Source organism: Tachyglossus aculeatus, chromosome Y4, assembly GCF_015852505.1.
Source record: "Tachyglossus aculeatus isolate mTacAcu1 chromosome Y4, mTacAcu1.pri, whole genome shotgun sequence".
Lineage (NCBI taxonomy): Eukaryota > Metazoa > Chordata > Mammalia > Monotremata > Tachyglossidae > Tachyglossus > Tachyglossus aculeatus.
The window spans coordinates 1421769-1442777 of record NC_052096.1 but is presented as its reverse complement, the minus strand read 5'-3'; the positions used below and the strand labels follow the sequence as shown (position 1 = coordinate 1442777).

At 55.5% G+C, this 21009-nt stretch overlaps 2 protein-coding genes across 3 annotated transcripts; one reads left to right on the top strand and one right to left on the bottom strand.

The window, feature by feature from the left end:
• Positions 1-9758: 9758 nt before the first annotated feature.
• Positions 9759-14239, bottom strand: NFKBIL1 (NFKB inhibitor like 1). 2 transcript variants are annotated; one of them, XM_038768904.1, is made up of 5 exons: positions 14083-14155; positions 12803-12974; positions 11260-11536; positions 10632-10856; positions 9759-10396 (listed from the first exon to the last, which is right to left on the bottom strand). In XM_038768904.1, the coding sequence occupies exons 3-5, from the start codon at positions 11522-11524 to the stop codon at positions 9846-9848; spliced, it is 1041 nt and encodes a 346-aa protein (XP_038624832.1). In that variant the 5' UTR covers positions 11525-11536; positions 12803-12974; positions 14083-14155; the 3' UTR covers positions 9759-9845. The 2 variants fall into 2 exon arrangements, with proteins under 2 accessions (XP_038624832.1, XP_038624833.1); XM_038768905.1 differs by lacking the exon at positions 12803-12974 and having other exon boundaries at positions 14083-14239.
• A 1767-nt stretch (positions 14240-16006) lies between these two features.
• On the top strand, positions 16007-17962 carry ATP6V1G2 (ATPase H+ transporting V1 subunit G2). The gene is made up of 3 exons (XM_038768906.1): positions 16007-16216; positions 16455-16555; positions 17632-17962. The coding sequence occupies exons 1-3, from the start codon at positions 16135-16137 to the stop codon at positions 17803-17805; spliced, it is 357 nt and encodes a 118-aa protein (XP_038624834.1). The 5' UTR covers positions 16007-16134; the 3' UTR covers positions 17806-17962.
• The last annotated feature ends 3047 nt before the right edge of the window (positions 17963-21009 follow it).

Here is a 21009-nt window from a genome sequence, read left to right as displayed (position 1 = left end):
TGCACATAAGTGCTGTGGGGTTGGGGCAAATATCAAATGTCCAAAGGTCACAGATCGAAGTGCATAGATGATTGATTGATTGAGAAGGGGCCCGATGAGGGGAGAGGGGAGGTGGTGGGGGAAGAGGTGGGGGGGAGAGGGTCAGACAGTTGGACAGACCGTCAGGGGCAGGGCTGGCTGCCGACACCTCTCCGCTGGGGCTTGGCTCACTTTGGGTTTCGGTCCCAGTTTCACTAGGAGTGGAACCGGGCATTCTGAGTATACGGGGCTTCCTGGGGGAAGAGAAGAACCGTTGGTCCAGGCGGCATATCATCTCAGCCCCCTGGGGGGCTGGCGTGGCAGCCCACGGAGGGGATTCTTGGGACTCCCCAGTGCCTTGCTAGGGCGGGGAAGGGAGAAGCCCGTTCCCCTCGGTGGGGAGAGAGTCAGTGAGCTGTGGGGCTCAGCTCGCCCAACCCTAACCCTTTCTCCGACCACACGTCCCCATCGTGACACCTACCGAAACCCCAACGCTCATCTCTGACCCTGACTCTCACCCCTGGCCCCAACCCTCACCGCCCACCCTACCTTAACTCTGGAATGGGTGCAGAACTCGAACTGAATGGGACCTTAAACTCTAGAAGCCGCCCCTCTCGCCAACCTCTATCCCACCTTCATCCTGACCCCCTCCTCACCTCAAAATGGAACCTAAGCCTCCAGACCCCGGTGGTGCAGGTCCGAGCTGCTCCCCGGGCCCACTTCCCTAAACTGGGAGGCCGGTGACGGCAAGGCCGGACAACCGGATCCCGAGACGCCCATTGTGGGATGCCATTTTGTAGAAATTGACCCAAATCCGCTCAGCCTTCGAGTGTTTCTCTGGGGGATCCCCCACTGAGCACAGACACCCCCTCCCCAGTCCGGCTGAGCTGGGAAACTCGGTGGCTGGAGAAAAGGCGTCCAAACCCGTGTCCATGCCAGGTGGCTCGCTGAAAATGAAACTGTCTGGTTTAATGCTGGAATGTTGGCTTTTGGACGCTCCAACATAACGAAATCCCATCCCAATCCTGGCTTCTGCAGAGGCTCCGACGAGCCAACCAACCAATCAATCGATCGTATTAATTGAACACTCATTGTTGCAGAACATTGTATTGAGTGCTTGGGAGAGGACAATGCAACAGAGTTGGTAATAATAATAATAATAATGATGGCATTTATTAAGCATTTACTACGTGCAAAACACTGTTCTAAGTGCTGGGGAGGTGACAAGGTGATCAGGTTGTCCCTCGTGGGGCTCACTGTCTTAATCCCCATTTTACAGATGAGGTAACTGAGGCACAGAGAATAATAATAATAATAATGGCATTTGTTAAGCACTTACTATGTGCAAAGCACTGTTCTAAGCGCTGGGGGGATACAAGGTGATCAGGTTGTCCCGTGCGGGGCTCACAGTCATCATCCCCATTTTACTGATGAGGTAACTGAGGCTCTTAGAAGTGAAGTGACTTGCCCAAAGTCACACAGCTGACAATTAGCGGAGCTGGGATTTGAACCCATGACCTCTGACTCCAAAGCCCGGGCTCTTTCCTACTGAGCCACGCTGCTTCTCTTCTCTGGTAGACACGTTCCCGTGCCCACAGTGGGTTTACAGTCTAGAGGGGGAGACAGTTTAAGATAGATTACAGATACGGACCTGGGTGCTGTGGGGCTGAGGGGGCGGGTGAATAAAGGGAGCAAATCCAAGGGCCAGGGCGATGAAGAAGTGGGAGAAGAGGACATGAGAGCTTAGTTGGGGAAGGCTTCTTGGAGGAGATGGAGACAGAGATGAAAGAGACAGACACACACACGCACACACCTGTGCTAGGAGGCCACATGGCCCAGAAGGAAAGAGCCCGAGCCTGGGAATCAGGAGACCAGGGTTCTAGTCCCGGCTCTACCAATCGCCTGCTTTGTGACCTCGGGCAAGTCACTTCACTTTTCTGGGCCTCAGCGTCCTCATCCGTAAAATAAGAATAGACTCCCTGATCTCCCACCACCTCAGATGTGAGCCCTATATGAGACAGGGACTGTGTCCAATCCAGTGACCTTGCATCTCTCCAGGGGCTTAGCGCAAGGCTTGGCTCACAGTAAGCGTCTAATAAATACAGTCATTATCATCAAAGAGAGACCCAAAGAAAGACAGTCAGAGGCAGGGGAACCACAGGCCTCATTGCGGAGGCAGATAGAGACACCGAAAGTCCGACACAGCAGAAACAGATTCTCAAAAATAGAGAAAGAGGAAGGCAGCCCCCCCCCCCCCCCCCGACACCTCTATTGGGCCAGGTGGTCAGTGGCTACTTGGACAAGAGCCAAACTGGCCCCTGGGTTGGGAGGTGTCCTCTCCAGCTGCCTGGGAACCATCCGCATCTCGCTGATTGCGGTGTGTGTGTGTTGGGGGGGAGTTCCTGTCTCCCCCAGGGGCATGGAGCCACGAGGTACCAGTCTCCCCGGCCCCTTGGGGGCACTTTAGAGGAAGCCGAGGGGCCCCGAAAGGCTTAGTATTTTTATCCGTTTCGGAAGCGAGAGATACAGAACAGGAAAGTGTATGGTCAGAGAAAGTTACTTTCACAGCAGGGCTTGGGGGGTGGGGGGAAACCCCCTGGAGGCTGGGGGCCGGGGGCTGACTCCCCTGGGGGATGGGAGGGGGCACAGGGGGAGAGTCGGATGTTGAGGGGCAGGGCAGGAAGGGAGCAGAGGCTCTGAGGGCTGAACTGGTCCATGGGGATACTAGGAAAATTCAGGTGGGCTGGCCAAGAGACCCCAGGCCTGAACCCAAGGACCCGGAGACCAGCAAAGCCTAGTGGGTAGAGGCCGGTCCTGGAAATCAGAAGGACCTGGGTTCTAATCCCGGCTCCACCACTTGTCTGCTCGGTGACCTGGGGCAAGTCACTTCACTTCTCCGGCCCCTCTTCCGTACAATGGGGATTGAGACTGTGAGCCCCACGTGGGACAGGGAGTGTGTCCAAACCAATTTGCTTGTGTCCACCCCACCACTTAGCACCACACCCGGCACATAGTAAGCGCCCTGGTCTGAAAGGCTGGAGGAATCTGGGTTCTCATCCCAGTTCTGCCACTTGCCTGCTGTGTGACCAGGGACAAATGGCTTCACTTCTCTGTGCCTCCGTTTCCTCATCTGTAAAATGGGAATTCCTTACCTGTCCACCCTGAGTCCTGGGGGTGGACAGGGACTGTGTCTGACCAGCATATACTGTATCTCCCCCAACCCTTGGCCCATGGGAAGCACTTATCAAAACCCACAAGTGTGAATTTTAAGGACCTTTGAATCCAGGACCCAGACCGGCCCAGACTGGACCGCTTTTGTCCTCACACCTGCCGAGAAGGACTAATGAGCTTAGAGATCAGGAAACCCTCCTCCCCTGGGGGCAGTTGGGGTGGGGAAGCCTAGACCCCAGGCTTCCTGCCGCCCCCATAGCCACTAGGCCCTTTGCATGCAGCTTCCGAATCTCCCGACTGCGAAAGCGGACGTTTGAGTTCCGGCCGGCCTGGGGTCTCTTCTCCGCAAACGGCTTCACCTCAGCCGGGTGGTCCTGGGGGCTTTGGCCTCTGCCAGGGGGCTGGGGAGGCCTCTCCAAATCCCAGTGGTTTCCTCTCCTGAGGGTCACCACGTCACCCCCCGCCCCCTGGCCCCCACCACTCCCTCCCTGCAAACTCCCAAGGGTCCCTGAGCGCAGCTGGGGCCTAAAATCTTTGTCCCCCTGGCCACATCAGAGTGCAGACCTCCACTTAAATCAATCTGTGGTATTTACTGAGCACCTACTCTGGGCAAAGAGTCTCCTCGGTTACCAGGCTTCTAGCCTAGAAGAGACCCCTTCCTCCTGCGCCAGCTCAGAGAGGGCACCCTCACCAGCCTGTAGTCCCATCCCCCCCACGTCCACGCTCTTCCCTTACCACCCCCTCTCCCCCTGAACCTGGCCAGGGAATCCTTAATTTTTTTTTAATGGTATTTATTAAGCGCTTACTGTGTGCCAGGCACTATACTAAGCACTGGGGTAGATACAAGCTAACTGGGTTGGACACAGTCCCTGTCCCACATAGGGCTCACACTCTTAATCTCCACTTTACAGATGAGGGAACTGAGGCCCAGAGAAGTGAAGTGAGTTGCCCAAGGTCACCCAGCTGACAAGTGGAAGATCGGGATCAGAACCCTGGTCTTTCTTATTCCCAGGCCTGTGTGCTTTCCACTAGGCCTTGCGGCTTCTCTTAATCTAGGCTAGATCTCACTATCTACGATGCCATCTTGATTTCAAATAAATGGATCTCCCAGGGCGAGCCATATACCGCCAAGCACACAGTACATGGAGCCAGACAGTTACATGTGCGCTCGCTCTCTCCCCACTCCCCGGCCTTCCCCCCAGCCCCCCGAAACAATTAGGCGTTAGGGAGGGCCGCCTCCCTCGGGAGCCTGCCTTCCCGTAACCCCCTCCCCATTTCTGGGAAGCTAGAAGTAACGGTGGCACCAGGGAGAAGGGGGTGGGGGGTGTCGGCTGGGGAGGGTAGGCGGGATGGGAATCCCCTCCCCTCGCCCCACCACCTAGATCATTTCCCCTCCCCGTCCTCGTCTGTGGGCTCCCTTAGCCCCATTTCCCGGAAGAAGAGATGCTTATCTGAAAGGGAAAGTCTGAGGACTTTGTGAAGCAGTGTGGCCTAGAAGAAAGAGCCCCAGCGTGGGAGTCAGAGGACCCAAGTTCTAATCCCGGCTCTGCCACTTGCCTGTTGTGGGACCTTGGGGAAGTCACTTATTTCTCAGTGCTTCAGTTTCCTCATTTGTAAAATGGGGATCCAATGCTATTCCCTCCCTAGATGGCGAAGCCCCATGTGGGACAGGGACTGTGTCCAACCCTATCATCTCGAATCCACCTCAGTGCTTAGTGTAGTGCTTGAAAAGCAGTTGGCGTTTAATGAATACAATCATTTCTAGACTGTGAGCCCACTGTTGGGTAGGGACTGTCTCTATATGTTGCCAACTTGTACTTCCCAAGCGCTTAGTACAGTGCTGTGCACACAGTAAGCGCTCAATTAAATATGATTGATTGATTATTATAATTAGGACCCTCGGGCACTTGATTTCTGAGGGCTGGGGCTGTCGGCAGAGCCGATGGGAAGAGGTCTACATGTTTTGTTTCGTTGTCTGTCTCCCCCTTCTAGACTCTGAGCCCGTTGTTGGGTAGGGACCATCTCTATAGGTTGCCGACTTGTACTTTCCAAGCGCTTAGTACAGTGCTCTGCACACAGTAAGCGCTCAGTAAGTACGATTGAATGAATGAATGGAGAAGCAGCGTGGCTCAGTGGAAGGAGCCCGGGCTTTGGAGTCAGAGGTCACGGGTTCAAATCCCGGCTCCGCCAATTGACAGCTGTGTGACTTTGGGCAAGTCACTTCACTCCTCTGTGCCTCAGTTCCCTCATCTGTAAAATGGGGATTAAGACTGTGAGCCCCACATGGGACAACCTGATTACCTTGTTACCTCCCCAGTGCTTAGAACAGTGCTTTGCACATAGTAAGCGCTAAATAAATGCCATCATTATTACTATTATTATGAATGAATAAATGAATGAATGAGGTCAGTAGGGCTCCGTTCCTCCTTCATCAACTCTCATCCTACTGCCCCCTGCAACCATTCCATCCCTCCCACTTCATCCCAAAATGCCCTGTGTCCCCCCCCCCCCATCTTATTCCCCCAAATCTCCCCTGACCTGCTCAGCTTCTCCCACCCCTTCATCCTTCTCCCTCTAGACCAGAAGCTCCTTGTGGGCAGGGAACATACCTACCAACTCTGGACTCTCCCAAGCTCATAGTACAGTGCCCTGTGCACAGCAAGCACCCAATAAGTGCGACTGACAGAGATCTTCCTCCCTCCACCTTCAACACCCCCACACCCCGACGTCTCCCCTTTCCTAGAACCCTTTCCCCATCTCCCAATCAATCAATGGTATTTATTGAGTGCTTGCTATGTGCAGAGAGCTGTACTAAGCCCTTGGAAGAGATCGATAAAACAGAATTAGTAGACACGTCCCTTGCCCATAACGAGCTTACCATCTAGAGTGGGAAATAGCCGTTAACGTGAATGAATGAGTTGTAATATATGATTTAAAGCTGTGTTCATAACCCACTGGCCGAGCCGGCTCTCGCCCCATCTCCTCCCTCCTCCCACGCCTGGCCAACCTCGTTCATCGGATATGCGGATACGGCCGCCGCCTCCACTTCCTCTCCTCCAGCTCCCTCCGTGGCCCTAGAGCGCCCAGGTTCTTCCCCCTCTGCTCCACCAAGACCACCGCCTCCGAGCTCACCGATGGCCTCCTCCTTGCCCGATCCGATGGCCTGTACTCCATCCCGGCCCTCCTCGACTTCTCGGTTGCCTTCCACACCGTGGCCCACCCTCTTCTGGAAACGCTAGCTAATCTTGTTTTGTCAATCACAGTCCGTTCCTGTTCCCCTATCCATTCCCAGTTCCCTTCCTACCTCTCTGGCCAACACTTCTCAGTCTCTCCGACCCTCCCTCCACCTCCCGCTCAGAAACCGGATGTCCCCTTTTCCCAGTCCCCCTCCCTTGGGGAGCTGATCCACAGCCATGGCTTCAACTATCATCTCTCTGATCGGAAATTCCTTGAGGCCGGGGATCGGGTCTACCAACTCTATCGTACCGGACTCTCCCAAGCGCTTAGCACAGTGCTCTGCGTGAGGCAAGCGCTCGACACGTTTAATAATTAATTAGGGTGTTTGTTAAGTGCTTACTATGTGCCAAGCACCATTCTAAGCGCTGGAGTAGATACGGGTTAATCAGGTCAGGCACAGCCTCTGTCCCACATGGGGCTCCTGGCCCACGTAGGACTGTAAATACCATTATCACCATCAGTGGTATTTATTGAGCGCTTACTTTGTGCAGGGTACTGTACTAAGAGCTTGGGAGAATCCAAAATAACAATCGGCAGGCATGCTTCCTGCCCACAATGACTTTAGCATTGATTGATTGAGATGTGGCTGACTGCCAAATCCAACTTCTTAGCACTGAGTTCTTTCACCTGCAGTCTCCCATTTCCTCCCATCCCCAGGCTATCTAGCTCTACCTCACCGTGTCCAAAACAGAACTCATCTTCCCGCCCAAATCCTCTCCTCCACCAACTTTTGCATCACAGATGACGGTGTCCCCATCCTCCCCATGTCTCAAGCCGGTAACCTCGACATTTTGAGCAGCGTGACCTAGTGGAAGGAGCCTGGGCCTGGGAGTTAGAGGACCTAGCTTCTAATCCTGGCTCCGCCAATTACCTGTCATGTGACCTTGGGCAAGCCGCTTCAGTTCTCAGTGTCTTAGTTCCCTCATCTGCAGAATGGGGATTCGATACCCGCTCTCCCTCCTGCTTGAACTGTGAGCCTCCTGTGGGACTTGATCTTATATCTACCCCAGCGCTTAGTAAAGTGCTTGACACACAGTAAGCACTTAATAAATACCACAATTATTGTTATTATCCTTGACCTCTCGATTTCTTTTTCAACCTCCACATCCGGTCTTTGGCTAAATCCCACTAGATCTTCCAGAATCTGTCTCTTCCTCCCCATCCAAAGGACCATCATGCTAGTCCAGGCCCTTGTCATAGCTATTCCGTTTCGACGATAGCATCAGCCTCCTCGCTGACCTCCCTGCCTCTGGCCTTTCCCCCAGTCCAGTCATTGCTTCGCTCTGCTGCACGGTTCATTTCTCTTAAACACCGTTCTCCCCACTCCTCAAAAATCCCCCACGGTTGCTCAGACAGAACCTCCGGACCATCGGCTTTAAGTCAGTCAGCTCTCCCCATGTAACCTACCCACTCTCTTTTTCGACTACATCCCAGCTTCAACCTCAAAACCCTTCTGCCACCACACCTCACCACCACAAAAATGCCCAGGACACGTTTCCCTGCTCAAGAGAGTCCAGGAGTGGCCCATCCACCTCCACATCAAACAAAAACTCCTTGCCATTGGCTTTAAAGCACTCAATCCCCTTGCCCCCTTCTACTTCACCTCACTACGCTCCTACTACAACCCAGCCCTCACACCTCGCTTCTCTAATGCTAACCCTATCACTGTGCCTCGATCTCTCATCTTGCCGTCAACCCCTTGCCCACGTCCTGCCTCTGGCTTGGAATGCCCGCCCTCCACAAATGTGATAGACAATTACCCTTCCCATCCGCCCCACCAAGCTTTAATGAAGGCACATCTCCTCCAAGTGGCCTTCCCTAAGCCCTCCTTTCCTCTTCTCCCACTCCCTTCTGCGTCACCGACTCGTTCCCCTTATTCATCCCCGTCCCCACCCCCAACAGCACTGTCTGGATCTGTCATTTATTGATTTTCAATTCATGTCTGTGTCTCCATCTAGACTGTAAGCTCTTTACGGGCAGGGAATGGGTCTATTTATGGTCCTCTCCCAAGTTCTTCGTAGTGCTCTACACATGAAAAGTGCTCAATAAATGCAATTGAATGAAAGAATGAACCTTCCCCAGGAGACCTTCCCTGATTGACACCCCCCCCGCCACCCTATATCCTCCTGAACTGCTGTTTCAGCACTTTTATGCCCTCCTAAACACACCCCTTCCCCTGTGGCCATGCCAGAACACTGATGTATTTTTCTCCTCTCTTCCTTCCTCCGATGGGTCTTCCATTTTTTGGCATCCGCCGCCCCCCTGCTAGAATGTAAGCTCCCTGAGGGCAGGGGTTGTGCATACTACTGCTGTTCTCCCCCACACGCTTAGTACAGTGCTCCACGCAGCATAAGCGTCCGATACATACTATTGATTGTTAGGGAGTCGGGGGGGTCTTTGGCAGATGGGAACAGGGGGTTGGTGGTCTGGGCCTTGGAGAGGGGAATGGACTGGGTTGAGGGGGAACCTGAACCCTGAACCTTAAAGGGGATGGGTGGAAGCTGAACTGGAGCACGGGGCAGTAGAGGGAAGAACTGGCAGGGGGAGAAAGAGGGAAGGACCATCGTGGGGGAGAAAATGATGCTTTGGGGGCCGGAGCGTGGGTAGACGCTTTCTCAAGGGCCGCTGGCTAGGCCGGACTGACTCCGCCACCTCCTCTGCATTACATAATCTGGGCCCTTTCCTTCTGTCCCCACTGCTATTTTTAGCAAGCGAAATTCCACGCTCTCACAGGGCCGTTCTCGGCCTCCGCCCCCCCGCCCCCAACGCGTGTCCTCCATGCCTGCTGTGCCTCCCTCCTCCAACGCTGCCCCGGGCTCTCCAGAGTGACTCAGCATAGGGAAAGCCCTGAGGTGGGGTGAGGATGTGGTTAGGGTGGGGGAGACGGGGTGGGTGTGTGTTTGTGTGAGTGGTGGCGGAGGGGGGTTGACGGAGGGGCGCCAATGAGTGTTGGGGGACTCAGCTGCAGTTTCGATCCCTTTTTGTCTACCCGCACCACCTCCTTCATCCCAGCCACAGACCGCAGGGCCAGAGGAACCGGGGGCGTAGGGGCCTGGGGGACTGTGGGGAGCTCGCTGCCTCCGAGCTGGGATGACAGTGGTGGCGGGGGTCTCTCGGGTTCGAGGTGGCTTGAGGCCCGAGGAAGGCTGAGGCCCCGGGCTGGGGCAGCTGGGCAGTCGGTGGTGTGGCTCCACAGGGAGATGGGAGTGAGGCGAGGACCCGTGGGCTCCAGGTCTGAGGCCTTGAGGGGCTGCGGGCTCGGGCCGCTGTCACGGAAGAGGGAACCGCGGCGGAAAAGGCAGATCACACAGAGCCGTGAGGAAATCCCGTTCCTATTGGCAAATTCCTTCCCCTTTCCCTCCGGCCGGACATCCGCCCGCCCGCCCGCCCAATGATGGTCCAGTGGCCCGCTCACTCCCTCACTTGAGGCTTTCCGCCCGCCGGTTCAGGGCCTGGGACAGCGCCGTCACGGCCTCCAGGACCCGGGCCCGTTCGCGGGGGTCCAGTCGGCTCCCGAACCTCTGTAGGAAGCGGTCCGGGTGCCACAGGACCCGCTGAGCCCGCAGGAACTTTCGGAACGGCTCGGCTGGCTCAGTGGGGGGGCCCCCGGCCAGGAGGGCGGCCGCCATGGCCTCGGCGTCTCCCCCGCCGGGGCCGGGCCACGGGACGTCCTTGAAGCCCCAAAGCCGACGGCCGGGATCCCCCGCCCGTTCCTCGGCCCGTTCCCGTTCCTTCTCCCGCTCCCGCCGTGCCCGGCTCTCCTGTAGCTCCCGCTCCTTGGCCCGGGCCCGCTCCCGGTAGAGGCGCTGCTCCTCCCCTTCGTCCGGCCACCTCCGTCCATATGGCGTGGAGGGTGCCGGGTGCCGCGGACGCCGGGGTTCGTCCCGCTGGCGGCGGCGCTGGGCGTGTTCGCGTGCCAGCCGCTCGGTCCAGGCCGAGTACGTCTCAGGTTCCTCCTGGGGGTCGTCATCTGAGGGGGGAAGAGAAGTGGTCAGAAGGGCGTGAAATGGGGGTTCGAGGGAAGGAGCGGGACGATGGGATGGGAAGGCGGAGAGGAAAAATGGGGAGATGGAGAGGAGGCACAGGAGTTGATGAGGCACAGGTGTGCCCCGGCAGAGGCGGCCCACAGCAGGGCTTGCAGTGACAGAAGGGACGGGCAAGGAAGAAGAGGAGTGGGAAGGGATGACCCCACCCCGGTCCCTCACCTTCGAATCTCCCTAGGATTTCCTGCCATTCGTCCTGTAGCTCCTCGTACAGCTTCCATCTCCACTCAGCATCCTCGGCCTCTCCGGAGGGCTCCTCCTGGGGCGGGGGCGGCTCCGGGTGAGCCCCCCAGCCCAGCAGCTCTCCGGGAGTCTCCCCCGACTTGTTCCTCATCCCCATGGCAGCGGGACAGCGGCTCAGCAGGGGCAGGAAGAGGTCTTTGTAGGCTGCGGGAGAGGGAGTGGGGACGGCGGGGTCAGAGGTCGAGGGCCAACACCACAACTGCCGGGGCACCATCTTAGATTCAAGCGACGGCCACAACCTCAGTGTTGGAGTGGAGGGGAGGGGGATGGAGAACCCACTCCAGGCATTAACTAGACAGGAAGCTCGTTACGGGCAGGGAACGGGGCTGCTAATTCTACTGTACTGTCCTCTCCCGAGCACTTAGTGCAGTGCTCTGCACGTAGTAAGCACTCAGTCAATACCACTGGCTGACTGACCACAAGCCCCATAAGGTCGAGTCGATGCCAAAGGCGCCTAACCGTGGGACGGCGGCTTCCTTCCGGGCATCTGTCCTCCTGGTTCTGCCCGGCCCCCGGGGGTCCCCGATCTTCCCCTCCGATGCCTCACCGTCCGGGCCCTGGCGGGCGGCAGCGTGCAGGGCTGTGTCTCCATGCCGGTCCTGGCGGGCGGGGTCGGCTCCCCGGCGGAGCAGGAGGCGCAGGGCCGGGGGGTCCCGGCGGGCGCAGGCCCGATGGAGCGGCGGGGGCTGCCCGCTGTCAACGTCCAGCTCCGGGTGGCGGCGGAGGAGGGCCCGGGCTCGGCCCAGCCGCCCCGTGGACAGGTAGCGGCGGAAACGGTGTTCCCGGCGATGCCGGCGAGAGGAGGAGCCCATGGCGGACTCGGGCTGGGGAGCGGAGGAGAGAGAGAGAGACAGAGAGGTGGTCCAATGGGCAGAGGGGCTGTGGAAGCTGGATTGTCATCCCACCCACTTATGTCTGTCTGCGCTGGGGTGGGTGTGTCCATGGGGCTGGGGGTGAACAACGATGGCACGCCAAAAACCCAGACTCCAATGCAAACGTGATGACACGCACGTACGGTACGCCGGGTGACAGGATGTCACGTGGCCGCCACCTTGGGGAAGCCTGTCCAAAATGGCTGGAGGTCAGAGCGTTTCTCTGAGTGTGGAGCCACTGTACCTTCCTCCCTCCTACAGGTCCGTGTATCCTAGAACATCGCTTCTGAGCCATACAACTCGGGGGTGCGACGGTGGGGGCGGGTACTGGGCAGGAAATGAAAGCATAAAAGCATCTGGACAGGAAAAGGTCAGTTAAAAACTGGCCGAATGGCCACCCAATCTGTGGGTGTGTTGGAAAGCCACTCTTCCTTCCAATTGATGATGCTGTAATGATAATTGTGGTAAATTCTTACTATGAGCCAAACTCTGGACTGAGCACTTGGGTAGACCTAGGATAATCAGATTAGACACAGTTTCTATCCCACATGGGGCTCATATTCGGAGGGAAGGAAGAACAGGTAGTGAATCCCACTTTTACAGGTAAGGAGACAGAGGCCTGGAGAAATTAAGTGACCCGCACAAGGTCACACAGCAGACAGGTGGAGGAGCCGGGATCCCGAACACAGGTCTCTTGACACCCAAGTCCGGACTCTATTCCACTAGGCTGCCTTGTTTGAGGCAGTTGTAAATTGGTTTATAGGGGAAGCAGCAAAGCCTTATATGAGAAGCAGCATGGCTCAGTGGAAAGAGCCTGGGCTTTGGAGTCCGAGGTCATGGGTTCAAATCCCGGCTCCGCCACTTGTCAGCTGTGACTTTGGGCAAGTCACTTCACTTCTCTGGGCCTCAGTTCCCTCATCTGTAAAATGGGGATGAAGACTGTGAGCCCCACGTGGGACAACCTGATCACCTTGTATCTACCCCAGTGCTTACAACAGTGTTGGCACATAGCAAGCGCTTAACAAATACCAACATTATCATTATTATATGAACAGCGACTCTGTGCAACCTAATTATCCTACATCCACTATCTCAGCACTCAGTGCAGCGCTTGATCAGAGTAAGCGCTTAACAAGTACCGTAAAATTAAAAAAATTAGATTTGATTTAACACGGGATAATCAACTATTTGTCCCTGCGGATGTAAAACACAACTCACATCTCTGGGGGATGAGACTACGGGCTGGGGAATATTAGTCTTAAGAAAAATTGAGGTTTCTGAAGATGCGTAAAGGAATGTACAGCATTTGAGCGAAACTCTTTTTTTCCACTTCTTCGCGGGCCAGGAGGAAGAGGGAGAAGGGCGATGGTGTAAGCCTCAGCTCCAAACCCTCAAGAAGAAAAAAAAAAAATCTGGGTCAGGCCTCCCCCGCTCCCTGGGCCAAACGCCTCAGTTTGATGGCCTAGAAAAGAAGTCAGGGCGGAAGCAAGCCGGAAGTGGGCGACCTAAAAGGGCGGAAGTGACGTCACCCGTCGCGTGTTCGGAGCCGCCGTCGCTATGGTGGGGGCGGATGTGACGTCACGCGCGCGCTCGCGGTCCCTCGGCCGCTCTAGCCAGTGTGGCGGAAGAGCAGTGTAAGGGGAAAGCGTTCCCATAGAAACTGGCGCAAGAGAAAAGGGTTCCGCTGGAGAAACGCACGACTCATCATCATCAATCGTATTTATTGAGCGCTTACTGTGTGCAGAGCACTGTACTAAGCGCTTGGGAAGTATTTGGCAACATATAGAGACAGTCCCTACCCAATAGTGGGCTCACAGTCTAAAAGGGGGAGACAGAGAACAAAACCAAACATAGTAACAAAATAAAACAACGCCGCGGGGACGAAAACGGGGGGAAAAGCGACCAAAAATAGAAGCGCTGTCCGTCTCGTCCCCCCGCGACCTTCTTCTCTTTAATTACCGATCAACGAGTGGTATTATCAACCAGGGAAAAGGTGGTAATGGGGTTGGGACAGGAAAAGGATCCACAAAACAAGGAACCAATGGGGACAAGAAGGGACAGTTGATGGGAGCGGGAGGGGGAGGTCCCTAATGCATTCAATCGTATTTATTGAGCCGCTTACGGTGTGCAGAGCACTGTACTAACCGCTTGGGAAGGCCAAGTTGGCAACATACAGAGACGGTCCCTTCCCAACAGTGGGCTCACAGTCTAGAAGACTGATCCCCCAAGCACTGGAGAGGCCCGTGTTGGGCACCACGGAGCCGTCCAACCAAACCAACGATTGAATCAATCAATCAATCGTATTGAGCGCTTACTGTGTGCAGAGCACTGTACTAAGCGCTTGGAAAGTACAAGTTGGCAACATATAGAGACAGTCCCTACCCAACAGTGGGCTCACAGTCTAAAAGTCTAATTGATTGAATGAATCAATGATGGACCCCTCTAACCGCGGGCCTCCCCCAACCCCTCTCGCCTCGCGCAGACACAAACGCACTCACCTCCTCCCTCACCCCGCCTTTGGCTCCTCCTGATCCCAGGCCGGGATGGGGGTGAGAAAGCCGAGTTCGGTCCCGAGAAACGGGGATGGGGCCCCGGGATCCCTGCAGGGGAATGCGGGACGCTTGGGTCCCGGGAAGGGAGGCGGTCCTGGGCGAAACAGCTCTTCAGTCTCCGCTGCCCTCTAGTGGCCGCGGCTCGGCACTGCAGGCGCGGGGAATGGGAAGGGAAGCGGACCAAGCGCTTAGTACAGTGCTCTGCACCCAGTAAGCGCTCAATAAATACGATTGATTGATTGATTGATTGATCTCTTACTTAGGTCTCCACTGCCCCCTAGTGGCCTCAGGGCGGCATGGCAGGCCGAGGAATGGGACGGGAGACCAGGGTGACGCATCTCCTCAGTCACTGCCACCCCCTGGTGGTCGAAGATGGGTATCACAGGCGCAGAGAGTGCAAAAGGAGGCGATTCAGGGCGACGCATCTCCTCAGTCCCTATCGCCCCCTCGTGGCTGAATATGGGTATCACAGGCGCAGGGAGTGTGAAAAGGGGCGGTCCAGGGCGACGCATCACCAAATCCCGGCTCCACAAATTGTCAGCTGTGTGACTTTGGGCAAGTCACTTAACTTCTCTGGGCCTCAGTTACCTCATCTGTAAAATGGGGATTAAGACTGTGAGCCCCCTGAGGGACAACCTGATCCCCTTTGTAACTCCCCAGAGCTTAGAACAGTGCTTTGCACATAGTAAGCTCTTAATAAATGCCATTATTATTATTATTATCATTATCTCCTCGGTCCCTGTCGCCCCCTCCCTCCGCACATCCGCCAAGCTAGCTCTCTTCCTCCCTTCAAGGCCCTACTGAGAGCTCACCTCCTCCAGGAGGCCTTCCCAGACTGAGCCTGCTCCTTCCTCTCCCCCTCCTCCCCCTCCCCATCCCCCGCGCCTTACCTCCTTCCCCTCCCCACAACACCTGTATATATGTTTGTACGTATTTATTACTCTTGTTTGTACATGTTTATTCTATTTATTTTGTTAATATGTTTTGTTTTGTTCTCTGTCTCCCCCTTCTAGACTGTGAGCCCACTGTTGGGTAGGGACCGTCTCTCTGTGTTGCCAACTTGTACTTCCCAAGTGCTTAGTACAGTGCTCTGCACACGGTAAGCGCTCAATAAATACGATTGAAGGAATGAATGAATATTTTGTTGGTATTTGTTAAGCGTTTACTATGTGTAAAGCACTGTTCTAAGCGCTGGGGGGAATACAAGGAGATGAGGTTGTCCCACATGGGGCTCACAGTCTTAATCCCCATTTTCCAGATGAGGGAACTGAGGCCCAGAGAAGCGAAGTGACTTGCCCAAGGTCACACAGCAGACATGTGGGGGAGGTGGGATTCGAACCCGTGACCTCTGACTCCCAAGCCCGCGCTCTTTCCACTGAGCCACGCTATGAATCTGGGTGTCACAGGCGAAGGTAGTGGGAAAGGAGGCGGTCCAGGGCGACGCATCTCCTCGGTCCCTGTCTCCCCCTCGTGGCTGAATATGAGTATCACAGGCGCAGGGAGTGGGAAAGGAGGCGGTCCCAGGGTGACGCATCCCCTCGGTCCCTGTCGCCCCCTCGTGGCTGAATATGGGTATCACAGGCGCAGGCAGTGGGAAAGGAGGCGGTCCAGGGCGACGCATCTCCTCGGTCCCTGTCGCCCCCTGGTGGCTAAATATGGGTATCACAGGAGCAGGGAGTGGGAAAGGAGGCGGTCCAGGGCGACGCATCTCCTCGGTCCCTGTCGCCCCCTCGTGGCTAAATATGGGTATCACAGGCGCAGGGAGTGGGAAAGGAGGCGGTCCAGGGCGACGCATCTCCTCGGTCCCTGTCGCCCCCTCGTGGCTGAATATGGGTATTACAGGCGCAGGGAGTGGGCAAGGGGGAGCCGCTCAGCCTGGGAGAGCGGAGTGGGAGTAGGGGGAAAGGAGGAGGAGGAGGAGGTAGGACCAGCTGATCCCCTCGCAGCATCCATCGCAGCAGCATCCCCGACCCGCTGCAGAGAAGACGGGCGGAGAGGATGGCCAGCCAGTCGCAAGGCATCCAGCAACTGCTGCAGGCCGAGAAGCGGGCGGCCGAGAAGGTGGCTGATGCCCGCAAGCGTGAGTGATGGGAGCGCGGGCCTGGGGGAGGGGGAGATGCAGGAACGCCTGGGTCGCCCCCCGAGCCAAGTGGGGAAAGAGGAGGGTAGTGGGTGGGGGGGAACCCCGGGTGTCGGGAGACAGCCTCCGGCTGGATGCTGGAGGGCAAGATTGGGTGGGATCTCGCCGGCTGGGACCCTCCGACGTCAGGATGCCCCCCTTGTCCGCTCCCCATGTTCGTTCCCCATCCGCCCGGCAGGGAAGGCCCGGAGGCTGAAGCAGGCCAAGGAGGAGGCGCAGATGGAGGTGGAGCATTACCGCAGGGAGCGGGAGCAGGAGTTCCAGTCCAAGCAGCAAGCCGTGAGCATCCCCCGCCGGGCCCGAGGAGGAGGCCTGGAGGGCCACCGGGGGGAGGGGGGCGGCCTGGAGGGCTGGGCTGGTGGGCTGGAGGACTAGTGGCTGGGAAGGTAGCCGGGGGTGGGTGGGCGTTGGAGGGTGGAAAGAAGGGGAAGGTCCTTTGGGGGACCCCCGGGGGGAGGGGGGCCCTGTGATTCCTGCAGGGGTGGGCTCCAGGAGAGTGTGGCAGGGGTCTTTGCGGTGGTCCCAGCGTGGGTGTGCTTGGGAGCCTCGGCAGGGGGGTGAGCGGGGAGAGCCCCCCGCCCTGCTTTCTGTGGGGTCCCTGGAGGCCTGGGCCGCCTGAAGCGTTCAATAAATATGATTGATTGATTGGTCCACTGGACCAGTTGGAAGAGAGTGGGGGGCAAGGCCTTGCCACTCGCAGCATAGATCGGGGACCCGGGAGGGGGACGATGATTGTCCTGGGGAGTTCAGCAATAGCCGTGCAGTTCTCTGCGGATTCTCAGGGGTTGGGGGCTTCTGGAGAGGTGGTGGCTGGGTGGGGCTGTTGGAGAGGGTCTTTCGCTGTAGAATTCTTGGGCTGGTGTGGGTGAGTATGTGAGGTATGATGGGGGGGGTCGGTGATGTTATGGAGGGAGGTGAGATGGGCTACCCTGTATTGTCTCATTTAGCTTTACTAATGCTTGCTCTCTGTCTCTGTTTCTGTGTCTTTGTGTCTCTGTCTCTGCGTGTCTGTGTTTGTGACTTTGTCTCCGTGTGGGTTTGTCCGTACGTGTCTGTCTCTGTGTCTGTGACTGTGGGTTCGTGGGTCTGCGTCTGTGACTGTGTCTGTCAATTTGTGACTGTGGTCTGTGCCTCTGTGTCTGTCTCCATCTGTGTCTGTAACTGTGTAACTGTGTGTCTGTGTGTGTCTCTGTCACTGAATTTCTGACTACCTCCATCTGTGTCTGTGACCGTGTCTGTGTGTGTCTCTATCTCCTTGTCTCTTTGCCCGTGACTGTGTCTCTGTCTCTGCCTGTCTGTGTGTCTGTGACCACGGCTCCGTGTGTGTGTGCGGCCTGTCCGGGCTGGGGGCGCAGGCGATGGGGTCGCAGGGGAACGTGTCTGCGGAGGTGGAGCAGGGGACAAGGCGCCAGGTGCAGGACATGCAGAGCGCACAGCAGCGCAGCCGAGAGCGCGTCCTGGCTCGCCTCCTCACCCTCGTCTGCGACGTGAAGCCACAGATCCACCTCAACTACCGCATCACCGCCTAGACCACCGCCCTCCCACGCACACCGCCCCAGTCCCCGGCCCCCCACGGGGTCCCCACAGCTCCCGGACCCCCATCCGTTCGCCCATCCATCCATCCATCCGTCCATCCATTCATCCATCCATCCAACAATCAGTCAATTATTGAGCTCTCACAGTGGGCAGAGCACTGGGCTAGTCAGTCAGCCAACAAGTCAGTCGTATTTATTGAGCACAAACTGGGTGCAGAGCACTACACTAAGCGCTTGGGAGATGACAATAGAACAGTAGATACATACCCTGCCCACAACGAGCTTACGGTCTAGAGTGGGAGACGGACGTTCGGAGAAATACATAAATGATGGAGATGGACATAAGTGCTATGGGGCTGGGAGAGGGGATGAATAAATGGGGCAAGTCAGGGCGACACAGAAGGGAGAAGAAAGGAGGGTTTAGGCAGGACACTGGACTGAGCCCTTGGGAGAGGATGATACTACAGAATTGGTAGACGCAATATCTGCCTACAGTGAGCTTCCAGACTAGAGACCCCTTGACCCTAGAGCACTCCTTTGCCCACTGATCCCCTAGCTGCCCCTTTCCATCCTTTCCAATCCTCCAATAGCCAATCAATCAGTAAATTCAGTGCTATGTGCTGAGCTCTGGACTAAGCGCTTGGAAGAGGACGATTTAAGAGTTGGTAGACACCATCCCTGTCCACAATGAGCTTCCAGTCTAGGCAGGGGGACAGACATGTACATATCTATTCTATTTATTTTATTTTGTTAGTATGTTTGGTTTTGTTCTCTGTCTCCCCCTTTTAGACTGTGAGCCCACTGTTGGGTAGGGACTGTCTCTATATGTTGCCAATTTGTACTTCCCAAGCGCTTAGTACAGTGCTCTGCACATAGTAAGCGCTCAATAAATACGATTGATGATGATTACAGATGGGGGAGCAGTATGTGAACATAAAAGTGCCAGGAGGCCTGTGAGGGGGCGTATCAAACTGAGTTTAAAGGTATGTACATAAGAATTCAGGCGCTCAATACAGCTCTCTGCTCACTGTCTAAGGAGGAGGAGAAGAGACAGATATCCCTCCCACCCCCCGCCATTTTACAGATGAGGAGGCTGAGGTCCAAAGAGGTTAAATGACTTGCCCAAGGTCACACAAACAGACTAGAACTAGAATTAGAGTCCAGATCTCTCTCCTTCTAGTCCTCTGCTCTTTCCACTAGGTCATGCTGCCTTGCGTTTTGAAGGAGAGCGGGAGATTAAGTTTGGCGAAGAGGAGGAGTTGGGGAGGGGCATTGCAGCTTGTCTGGGAGGCCCGGGGAGGGGTCTATCATGTTGTCCCTGGCTTGGGTGAAAGGGAGGTTTATATGGAATACGGTGAGCAAGGTTGCTTGGCTGGAAGGGATGAGGGAATGAGGAGAGAGTGAGGAGGAAGTGGGCAGGGTAAATCCTAGCCTTCCTCTTTATGACTCTCACCCTCCCCAGATTCAACAATAATACCAGCCAGACCTGCTAAACTTCCTAACTGAACTTGGGTATCAATCAATCAGTAGTATTTATTGAGTGCCCATTGCGTGCAGAGCACTTGGGGGAGTCCAACAGAGTTGGTAGGTAGACACATTCCCTGCCCTCAAGGAGTTTACAGTCTCCCCCAATCCTATCTACCAACTCTGTTATATTGTCTCCTCCCAAGGACTTAATGCAGTGTTCTTGCTCATAGTAAGTCCTCTATAAATCTCATTGATTGATTGATCAGAACCAGAATTCAGATCTTCCTCCAGGGCCCAAGTGCCCCTGGGATCCTAAGGATTTCTTTGACTCCCTTTCCTTTCCCTGATTGCCCCCCCAACCTTGGGGTCCCCAGAGTCCCTCCAGTTATCAATCTAACCATTCTCATTAACTTGCAGTAGCCTCCTCCCCAATCCTTTCCCCCATCCCCTAAAGACCTCCTTCCCCTTCCCAGCTATTAATGCTGCCCCTTTCCCTTCTCCCCAAAATTGGTTTGGAAGAGCCTGCCCCACGACATGCCATGGGCCATGTAGATGATGGGGTGCTGTCGCCTCCTCCCAGGGTGAGCTTGGACCCCGTGTACCCCGCTTTCTCTTCCTTGTGTCCCATATTCTAGCCATCTGTGTCAAGACCCAATTCGTGTATCAATAAAATCAAAACTGATTAACCCAGATCCCGAAACTCCTTTTCTTGCCTCCAGGTCCCCACACCCCAAGGCCCTGACCCCCATAAATTACTCCCAATCCCGGGGTTCCCCAATCTCCCATGAGCTCCCAGAACTCCGGTAGGTAACTTCCCATCCTGCCTTCCCACTTTCTTCATCAGCATCATCCAAGGTATTTGTGGAGCGCTTTCTGTGTGCAGAGCACTGTATTAAGCACTTGGGAGAGGATGGTACAAGGGCATCGGTAGACACGTTCCCTGCCCACATCCAGCTTACAGTCTAGAGTTTGGAGTCTATGGACTGTCTTCCCTTGAATTCATGCAGCCCTTCTACATTTCTAGTATACTTTTGTGTTAATAATCTTATTTTATCCTTTCGGCAAGGCTGTTGGGAAACAGGCATTATTACTCCCATTTTACAGATGAGGAGACTGAGGCCCAGCGAGGCGAAGCACCATCTGTGGAGATCACACAGTTGGACGGTGACAGATTTGGTGCTAAAAACCAAGCCTCATGGCTCCCAGGCCCTCTGAATAATAATAATTATTATTATAATAATGATGATTGTGGTGTTTGTTAAGCACTTACTACGTTCCAGGCACTGAACCAAGCGTTAGGGTGGATAATTTATTTTATTTTATTTGTACATATTTATTTTATCTATTTTATTTTGTTAATATGTTTTGTTTTGTTGTCTGTCTCCCCCTTCTAGACTGTGAGCCCGCTGTTAGGTAGGGACGTCTCTATATGTTGCCAACTTGTACTTCCCAAGCACTTAGTACAGTGCTCTGCACACAGTAAGCCCTCAATAAATACGATTGAATGAATGAATGAATACAACCAAATCGGGTTGGACACAGTCCCCGTCCCCGAGGGGCTTAAAGCCTCAATTCCCATTTTACAGATGAGGTAACTAGGGCACAGATAAGTGAAGTGACTTGCTCAAAGTCACACAGAAGACAAGTGGCAGAATTGACATGAGAAGCAGCGTGGCTCAGTGGAAAGAGCCCGGGCTTTGGAGTCAGAGGTCATGGGTTCAAATCCTGGCT